The sequence below is a fragment of the Halictus rubicundus genome, unplaced genomic scaffold, assembly GCF_050948215.1.
Source record: "Halictus rubicundus isolate RS-2024b unplaced genomic scaffold, iyHalRubi1_principal scaffold0566, whole genome shotgun sequence".
NCBI classification, from domain to species: domain Eukaryota; kingdom Metazoa; phylum Arthropoda; class Insecta; order Hymenoptera; family Halictidae; genus Halictus; species Halictus rubicundus.
In genome coordinates, this window is record NW_027489107.1 from 1 (window position 1) to 10752 (window position 10752).

General features: G+C 38.3%; 1 protein-coding gene across 1 annotated transcript; it reads left to right on the forward strand.

Moving 5' to 3' along the window:
- The first annotated feature begins 8994 nt into the window (after positions 1–8994).
- LOC143364451 (uncharacterized) lies at positions 8995–9863 on the forward strand. Its single transcript, XM_076804797.1, has 2 exons — positions 8995–9269; positions 9426–9863. The coding sequence occupies exons 1-2, from the start codon at positions 9235–9237 to the stop codon at positions 9706–9708; spliced, it is 318 nt and encodes a 105-aa protein (XP_076660912.1). The 5' UTR covers positions 8995–9234; the 3' UTR covers positions 9709–9863.
- Positions 9864–10752: the final 889 nt, after the last annotated feature.

Genomic DNA, 10752 nt, shown 5'->3' on the forward strand with positions numbered 1-10752 from the left:
AAATAGGCAGAAGTTTACATCAAAATAGACAGTTTTTGCAAATATCTCGGAAAATAAAGAGACCGCCGTACTGTGCGGACAAATGGCCTGTTTTCGGGAAAACTTATCAAAATGTATACTCCAAACCTAATCGCCATAATACGTACTTACAACACACGGCACTGACACGAATGGCTGCTCTGAAGTGAATACTGGCCGACGCTTGCGAGCGAATGTTCGATGGCATTCCTTCGACCGCCTTCGGAACCGATCTTCGCTTCTTTCTCTGCAGCTTCCCGTGGACCGTCGCCGCGCCGCCGCGTATACAATGTATGTTGGCGGTTCGTCGGCGTGCTTGCCGCTGCGCGATGCCCAGGCTGCCACATGTCCATTTTCATCTGTCTTTTTCGGCGGTTTATTTGACTTCGAATAATTTCCGGAGGCGCGTTCGAATGCTGTAACGAGGACAGAGCAGTCAAAGACTGGCGCGCGCGTTGCAATGTATGTGGTTGTATCGCCCAATGACAAAGCAAGGATCAAATAAAACTCTAGTCTATATATAGACACTTATGAATCGTAGTTCTTTTTAGACCTTTGAAATTTTGAATCATTTCATTTTTGGTTTAATTTAGCTTCACACATGAATTTATTGACTCTGTTGTAAACATTTATTTCATAATAAAAAAAGAGAGACCGAGGTGTGTGCATGAATAATAGTGGTAAAGTATTTTTAAGTTATAACATTCGCAAAACATCGTATCCGGACCTAATCTAATCATACATTATCATTATTAGGATCATACTCTTATGCAAATGCACGTAGACTTTTTGACAGTGATACTGAAATAAATGTAATGTAACAATTACAATTTTTATTCTGTTATAACGTCTGACACCTGATCGTTCCATACTCCGGGTAAAAAAAAACATGTCCACTTAGGACCCTCCTCCCTATAAATATCCAACATTTAATAAAATTGAAAGATTCCCTTTTCAGTTCCTTTCTTATTCGTTATCCAACACGCCGGTGTTTCCATCTCGTATTCATCAGTCAGCTACACATCTGTAGGTAATACCATACCACAGACGAGGTATAGGAGTAGACCAATCACCCAATGTATTATTCTGTCTCACGCTCGGGGGGCTCTAGAGCCCCCGTACTATTCCGTGTCACATCCTACCGTATCATCCAGAACTAATATTGTGGAACCGATATTCTACAATGGCGCTGTTGCTGATATAATTTTAAATCTCATGTCGAGGATTCATATGATGAATGAAACAAAAGAATGTTGTTTCCTCTTAATTCCATTACGGCTGACACGCGAGTGCATCGAAGGAGACGTAATGTAATAATAATAATAACGTAACGTCTCCGGCTGAGAATATTTTGGTCCCGGATCGAATCCCGCATGGAACGATTTTTTTTTCGTTAAACACTTTTTTCTTGTTCTTTCTACTACATCAGTCGTCTTCCCTGTGCAATTACAACTACAACAGTGTAATAACATAATTATAAAAAATTAAATTAGTTCAATATTAGCCAAAAGTAAGAATGTAGTTTAAATTTAATTAAATAAAATACGACGTTGATATCATTAATTTCATTTGACTATTTAATAGCTACTTATTCAATGTACTTCTGATATTGCTTTTCATTCGCAGCATATATATTCTAATAAATTTAATTATTTGGGATTGATAAAAGATTGAACAACAATATTTATAATAACTAGTTTTGAACATTTTTTAAGGGTAATTAAATTTAAAAAACAAAAAGAATGATTTAAAAATACAAAATATATTTCAGTATATACCATTAAACCCGATTCTTTTTAATTTTTTCAGTTTAAATTTTACTTTGGTATTGTTCCGTCACAAGACAAAACAAATATTTCAATATAACCAAACATCTGGGTGGCAGACTTCGGCCTACCTCCAGTTTATCATGTTTGTAATGCACTAGCATTTATGGTAGCGGCCCGGGACAAAATTTACAACACTTTACCGGGCGCAGGTTTATAACGCCTTTCCGGACCCATCGAGTGAGGGTACCGCGCGTCCACCTCGGCACAAGGTTACCCTCCCTTTGGCAATGGTAGGCGCCAACGAAGATCAATGACAATGATTGACCAATCACGAACAAATTAGAAGACAGAGATTCTTAGACCCCACCCACACCGAGATTAGCTGCAAGGAGTGAAGAGACGACAAGACCAGTCAACCAACTAGCCTCAAATAAACAAGTATTCCTCCGAGCAACCGTAGAGTCGTAGTCCACCAGAGCAGCAGCGGTCGTAGTATCCGCGTATTTCTTTTTATTTCTTCGGTTCTGTTAACGTCAGAGTCGATAGTGCAAACCGACACGGACAAGAGTGTCCCTTGCACTGCATTCCAGACAGAGTTGGGCACTATTTAGATAACAAATTATTTAAATAAGGATTCGAATCAAAGATATTTTATCTTTATTCGTTATTCGAAAGTTCGAATAAAAAAAGTATCTCTGTCGAATAAATAATTTTATTAGACGAGAATTTATCGGACGAATAGAGAGAATTTTTTTTATTCGAAGCGGATTTATTCGAACTTGGAATAAATTTTCATCTTTTATCTGTATCTTTTATTCAAAGGCTTCGGATAAATCTTCGAATAACTTTTGCCAGCTCGAATAAGCGGCGACGAGGTCCGACGAACGCCGATCTTCAAAGACCCAGCGACTGACAAACGGTATACAATGTAAGCAGATGGAGAATCGCGCACGAATGAAAGTTCAAACTTTTAGATTTTTCAATATACCTCCATAAAATTGCGGCGAGTGAATTGAGGGGCTTTTCCTGATGAAAATGAGTCCAAACTCGAGTGTAATCGAACAATTTTATTGATACGTAATGTTACGATAAAAATTAAAATCTTGTTGAAGATAATCCAAATGATGTCGTGTTTGGACTCATTTTCATCTGGATAAGCTCTACAACTTATTCGTATTAAAAATACTATTCGCATTAACACTATTCCTACCGAAACTTCGCGTATACCTATTTCTACCGCGACCGGTCAAATGACCGGTCTGTAGCACAACTTATATTTTTTAATATAGAATGAAGATAATAGCCAATTTGACAGTATAAAAATATAGTTTCTTTTATTTAGGAGTATATAATGTATATTTTATTCGTTTTCACCGCATAATATTTCGTTTACTATACCCTGTTGGGCCTGATGTTCCCCTAAACATATTATGAATAGGTGCTCTTCCAGGATTAGACCCTTCTTTTACTTCTTGCCAAACAGTTCCGTCTATAGCAGTTTCGATTACCTCTTCCTCATTCTCGCTATCGGAAGTAACTAAAAATCTCCTTCTCTTTCGTCCTCTACGTACGTTCGAAACATTCCCTTCGTCCTCATCGGTGTTCGAGTCGTTCTCAAATAGATCATAATTTTCCGTATTGTCATTTGCAATATCAAAAATTTCGAACGTCTTTACATTTTGGGAATGAATATTCAAGGGATAAAATAAAAACTAAAATATAAAAATGTAAATCAAGATGGATAAAAAAATGAACAAAAGATAAAATGTGAAACTTGCTACGAAGTATTGTTGGTTTGTTCACTTTTTTGAAAGTGACACTTATAACGCGTAATACAATAGAAAATAAAAGTAGAATAATAATAGAATAAAAATACAAAATAGTAAAAGACTGCCGAATATGCTCCTTGTAACTTTCACGTTTTGATGCTCTCTGTCCAGCTCACGAGACTTTACTGATTTGAATTCGTGAGAAGACGTCTAGGCATCTCCTTCGGCTATGATTTTATTTATTTTACAGTCATAGTAGATAAGACGGTGTAAGAAAATCCGAGGTTCTGGACCGCTTCGGATACCAATCAAGCAAATAAAGACCGCGAGGCCGATAGGCGAGCGAGGACTGTAAGCACTTTTCGGCTAAAATCATGCCACAACTGCATTACCTTCCGTTTGTAACGACTTTATAGTTTCGGAATTGAGTCTTTGAAAGAATACTATTACAAAAAGATATAAATCGATCTACCGGTCAAATGACCGGTCGTGGTAGGTAAGACAGACTACAAATTTTTCTCAGAAAATAAACAATAAAAAAAGAAGTAAATATTGAAAAATGTATTATACGCATATTGTAGGAAAAGTCGTGAAGTTTAAAGGCGATTCAACTACGTTGTATATAGGAAATTCTAATCGAAATTTTAAAAACGGTCATTTGACCGGTCGCGGTAGGAGTTTGGACTCATTTTCTTCAGGAAAAGCCCCTAACAATTCACTCGTCACAATTTTATGAAGGTATATTGAAAAATCTAAAATTTGAACTTTCATTCGATGCGGGTTTCGATGGCGGACGAAAAGATTCTCAGCCGGAGACGTTTTACGGCCTGCACCAACCGAAACTGTTGAGAGTCAGAGTTATATATTGAAATGTAACGCAAATAAAATATTTTATACTGCAGTTTTAAGTTTCTACACTGTTTTCCTCAATATAAAAATGTTCAATATTACATAATACACCTACAAAACGATCAGGAGGCATCGAAACAATTGATTTTTTTTTTAACGACGATGCAATTTATAAAAAAATAAGAAAAATTGTTTCAGTATTATCTAACTACTGAATTTTTATAAAACTGGTATCTCGGAAACTTCAATTCGAAATGTGCACTTTCTTCAAATGATTGGACAATTCAATTATCCAATTTTCTTAAACATGTTTGTATAATCTGGAAAATCTTTAAAAATTACACATTAATAATCACGATGAGACACAAATAACATAATAACATAAACGTGGTCAACTGAAAACTTCGATATAAAATCGGCAATTTTATGGTATAAGAGTAGACCAATCACCATATGCGGTTTCGTGTCTCACATGTAAACAACTGGTTTTCTTACGCCCTCTACGCTGACGAACGATAAATGTTGGAACTAGATCATAAAAAATTATCAAATGTGGTCAAATACAAATGATTGACGAGTTATGTACATATCTGATGTTATGATCAGAGTTATGACTATATGTTCAAATTATATTTTTTAATTTGATGTCATTATGTTATATATCTACAATTATCTTTATCAATACAATATTAATAAATATAGATACCATGTTTCCAAATTATAGAAATACAATTTTCATAAATCTTGAACGTAAATAACATTTCTCCATACGTATAATTATTCGCATTTCTACAATTTTTTAACACTATTAATACGCATTCATTTTGAATATCTTTTGTAACTGAACTTGAAAAAGAAATTAAATTGAAATTTACTATATATTTCCATGTATATTTCATTTAAACAACATAAATTTTAGCTTTAAAGAATCATGTAAAATATCAATTAATATTAATTGTGAAATTCGAAAGAGTTAAGAATTAATTAATCAATAATTATGTAGTTGATCGTTTTTTGCGAGATGTCAATCTATTTCACTATTCACTCAGAACGTAGTTGTATTATTTTTTTGCACGTTTCTAATGAGAAAATAAACGACGAACGCAACGTACTGTTATGCGAGACTACCGGACTTATCTATTCTCTATAGATAAGTCAGACAAATAGATGAGTCAGAACTCACGGGCTTTCTCATCTACTAGACTAAGGCAAAATTACTCACCGGTACAGAGATTTCATGTTGAAGTCCAACCCTGCGAAAACTCCGACCTCCACGTCATTCCCTATCTCTAAGGGCTAGTGTCATCCATCCCCACCAAACTTCCATAGTTGTACTCTTATATAAGGCCCTGCGAAAGGGCGCGGAGAGAGAGAGAGAGAGAGACAGACAGAGAAGAAGTTACAAGTAGCCCGTCAGTCGACTCGTTTGTTACAAAGTTATTCGTCGTGTACAAAATCGCTTGTATTCTTGCTTGGCGACCTATTCCCAAATAAACCTAAGTTGTGCTGGAAGAGTTTGGAGTTTATTCGAGGATACTCTTTGTTTGGAACTATAGCGAAAGGAAAGAGGTATAGGTTGCGATAGAGACAGGTAGAGAATAATAGTGGACTGTATGAAATAATAAATAATGTATTAAGAATAAAGCGGAAAGAATACAAGATAGCGGTGAAGTGCAGAGGTACACGAAAGCGGAGAATAGATAGTAGTCGGAGATGTAACGCGCAAATCGTGAAGCGCACGATTTGGGAGAGTGAAGTGTCGTGGAGCGCACGAATAAACGAAAGTAAAGCGAGACTGTGATCGAGCGATCGAGCGTGTCTAAAGACCTCGTTTCGCGGTTATCGCGGGTTATTTATACTATGCGTGGCCACCGGCGTCGGAAGGAATAAGGAGTGGGGTTTTTGAAAATGACAAAGGATTTGGCAGTGTCGAACGTTAGCTAGCGCACGAGGGCAATGCCCTAACGGCCGCTACTGCACAGGAAACAAGGACGGTGGGTGACGGATTTGATATTTTGGATTATGGGAACGGTGGCTCACGCGACAAGTAAACGTTTAGAAGTAAACACAAAGTTTACGTCTGAGTGCGTTCACCCGGTCTCGGCGCCGTGCTCGATCAGCTGGCTATTGTCAACGCCGAGACACGGTCGCACCGAGGCCGCTCGCCTGCGGATTAGGTCGCAAAAACTATGGCACAAGAAATGATGTTTGCGTTACCGAGATTCTCGGTAACGCCTGCAGTGATTTCGAACACTCTTCATCTACCCCTTCCTGCGGCATAACAGAGGACTAATTTTTGGTGGCAGCGGTGGGATAGGCCGCAATTCAGCAAGAAGACCGAGGTCAACAAGGCGACAAGACGAAATCTGGAAGGATATAAGACGATTATGAAAATTCTATTCGGGTAAGTGAATGCCTTTTCACACATATTGGAACCCGAAATCAGAAATTCACACCGAAAGTGATAGCAGCGAGTCGTTACATAGTTTTATTCATAAAACTCTCGAGAAAATGAGTCGACCCGCGAGCCCTGTTAGAAGCAGCCTTGAACAACAAATGGCTGAACTACTGAGAAAATGTCTTAAATTAATGACTCTCTGCGAAGAGCAACGGAAAGAAATCGACGAACTACGACATGGGGAAACTTCAGTACCACTAGAACCTGTAAACGTTAGAATCAGAGATGATGAAAGTGACAGCTCCTTTCGGTCAACGGACGAACAACGCGTTTTGCTCAGGAGAACGAAAGAATCAAGACAGGTTTATACAGTCAACAAACCCACGGGATCTGACCGAGGAATTACAAATCGAGGAAACATTACAATTGCTCTCCGAATGGGACAAAGCAGGTCAAGTCGAGTATTCCTCCTAGACACAGGAGCGAGAATAAATTTAATAAAAGCAGCAGCAGCAGTTGTTTTACCTACACGAGCGCGAATCAATCGTTTTTATGGAATTGATGATAGAGAAGTCGTCTCAACCAGAGAAGCTAAACTTACAGTAGGAAATCGTGAACATATTTTAGCAATAGTACCAGATAGTTTTCCTATAGAAGAAGACGGGTTACTCGGCATGCCGTTCCTTGAGGGGGAGGAAGCCAAGATAGATACCAAGCATAGGACGATAGAACTAACAGGTACTTTGCATAGGATCCTACATTTTAGTAAGGACTCGATTGAGGGTCGAGAAAAACGTTTAAAATTATTAGACGAAAATACACGGGTAGCCCATTTGACAGATCCGAAAGCTATTGAATTAGTCAGGAAGGTATCGCGAGAGTTTGAGGACATCCTTGCTTTGCCAGGCGACGCACTGCCTATGACAAAACTGACCGAGCATAGCATACCTGTCACAGATGAAGCCCCTATATATGTCAAGCAGTTCCAAGGATTGGCAGGATATTACCGGAGATTTATCCCAAATTTCTCGCAGTTAGCTAAACCAATGAATACGCTTCTGAGAAAGGACAGGAACTTCGAGTGGAAGCAACAACAAGAGGAATCTTTTCAACATCTGAAGACAGAACTTTGCGGAGATCGTGTACTCATGTACCCAGATTTTAAAAGACAATTCATTTTATCTACTGATGCATCCGGTGAAGCTTTAGGAGCGGTACTGGCACAAAAAGATGAGAGCGGAAAAGAAAAACCAATCAGCTTTGCAAGTCGGACCCTAAACGAAGCTGAGCAAAAATATTCAACCACGGATCGCGAAATGCTTGCCATGGTTTGGAGTGTAAAGCACTTCCGCCCCTACTCATATGGTCGAAAGTTCGTTATAATTACTGATCATCAGCCACTGAAATGGCTAAATAACATGAAAAACCCAACTGCCATGCAGACGCGATGGAGGATCATTTTAGAAGAGTATGATTACGAGATTCAATACAAAAAGGGATGTTTGAATTCTAACGCTGATGCACTTAGTAGAAATCCGGTAATTAATCAAACTTATCGTCTCCTACACGAACGTTTTAACCGCGATATTAACGAAAAATGGCGTATGTTATACAGTATAGGCATAACTTTACCTAATAGAAGTAAACATGTAAAACGTGGTTGGTTGAATCCCATTGGAGATTTAGCCAATGTATTATTCGGAACCCTTAGTCAAAAGGACGCCGAATATTACGATTCGGAACTTGATAAACTTTATACAGATAGTAAAAGTTTAGCCGTACACCTAGATAAAGAAACAACCATTGTAAAAGGCATTGTTAAAGACTTTTCCAATTATCGTGATAGAATTCAATCATTCATAAATGTAACCACTGAAGCAATCTATCAGGTTACAGATAAGATAGAACAGCGACAAATTCAACTCAGTACAGCAACTTTATTATCTGAACTTGTAACTGAATACGGGGAATTAACACACAAACTCAGAAGTTTAATCAACAATGGAATCCAAGGAAAATTGGACCCCACATTGCTAAATTCAGTAGACTTAGTAACAATTCTAAAAAGCATTGAATCCAAATTTGGAGCTGAAAGGACGCTATTTCCTGCCACGAAAGAATCAGCCTTCCTATATCAACGAGTCATCGAAGTTAATACTTTTGTCTTACATGATACACAACTTTGCTTTGAAATGAAAATTCCAATTCTTGAACCAGAACAATATAACCTTTATCAACTAGTACCAATCCCCCTTATTCGGGACAAACTAATGTATGTAGTTAGCATAACTGTTCGATATATACTACTAGACAGCACAACTAAATACTACAGCCCTGTCGAGTCTATGGATATTCACAAATGTAAAATCTTCGAGAAAATCCGAATTTGTGAAAGAACGACTCCAGTTCTCACTTCATCATTTCAAGACCAATGTATAGCGCAAGCAATTCATATATTCCCAGAAAGTAGGAAATATCAAATATCCATCATCAAAATTCTAAATCCCATCTGGATACAACTTTACTCTAAACGTGTAAAGAAGAAGAAGATATTTTAATTCATCACATATCTTTAGGTATAACCGAAACCATCTGGACCACACTTAAAATTATCACCGTTAGTTTAATCCTACTAGCTCTATTATATGTATTATGCAAATTAAAAGTCTGGAAACTCATAAGTTTATGCTTCAAACCTTGCAATCAGTATGTAAACTGTTTCAATACAGGAGGTACCCACGTTTATAACGAAAATGTAACGACACCGTCACCTCAGTATTCTGTCAGGTTCACATCAAAACCTCAAAATGACCAAGCATTCACTGTCGAGGAAGTTAGCGACGAACCCGTACCAATTTATGTAAAACCGTCAAAGCGTAAAACCGTACTCAAACCAATCTTGTAAAAAGAACATACCTTACCAAGGTATATTCTTTTAAAATAAGGAAGGGGATGTTATGCGAGACTACCGGACTTATCTATTCTCTATAGATAAGTCAGACAAATAGATGAGTCAGAACTCACGGGCTTTCTCATCTACTAGACTAAGGCAAAATTACTCACCGGTACAGAGATTTCATGTTAAAGTCCAACCCTGCGAAAACTCCGACCTCCACGTCATTCCCTATCTCTAAGGGCTAGTGTCATCCATCCCCACCAAACTTCCATAGTTGTACTCTTATATAAGGCCCTGCGAAAGGGCGCGGAGAGAGAGAGAGAGAGAGACAGACAGAGAAGAAGTTACAAGTAGCCCGTCAGTCGACTCGTTTGTTACAAAGTTATTCGTCGTGTACAAAATCGCTTGTATTCTTGCTTGGCGACCTATTCCCAAATAAACCTAAGTTGTGCTGGAAGAGTTTGGAGTTTATTCGAGGATACTCTTCATCTACCCCTTCCTGCGGCATAACAGTACGACACGTACAAACACTACCGCATTCATCGAGCTCGATCACACTTGTTCAGTCGTGATGCCAGAATCGCGTTGTTATGCGAGACTACCAGACTTATCTATTCTCTATAGATAAGTCAGACAAATAGATGAGTCAGAACTCACGGGCTTTCTCATCTACTAGACTAAGGCAAATTACTCACTGGTACTGAGATTTCAGATTAAAGTCCAACCCTGCGAAAATTCCGACCTCCACGTCATTCCCTATCTCTAAGTGCTAGTGTCATCCATCCCCACCAAACTTCCATAGTTGTACCCTTATATAAGGCCCTGCGAAAGGGCGCGGACAGACACACACACAGAGAAGAAGTTACACGTAACCCGTCAGTCGACTCGTTTGTTACAAAGTTATTCGTCGTGTACAAAATCGCTTTGTATTCTTGCTTGGCGACCTATTCCCAAATAAACCTAAGTTGTGCTAGAAGAGTTTGGAGTTTATTCGAGGATACTCTTCATCTACCCCTTCCTGCGGCATAACAGCGTGACGCCGCACAGTGGTGC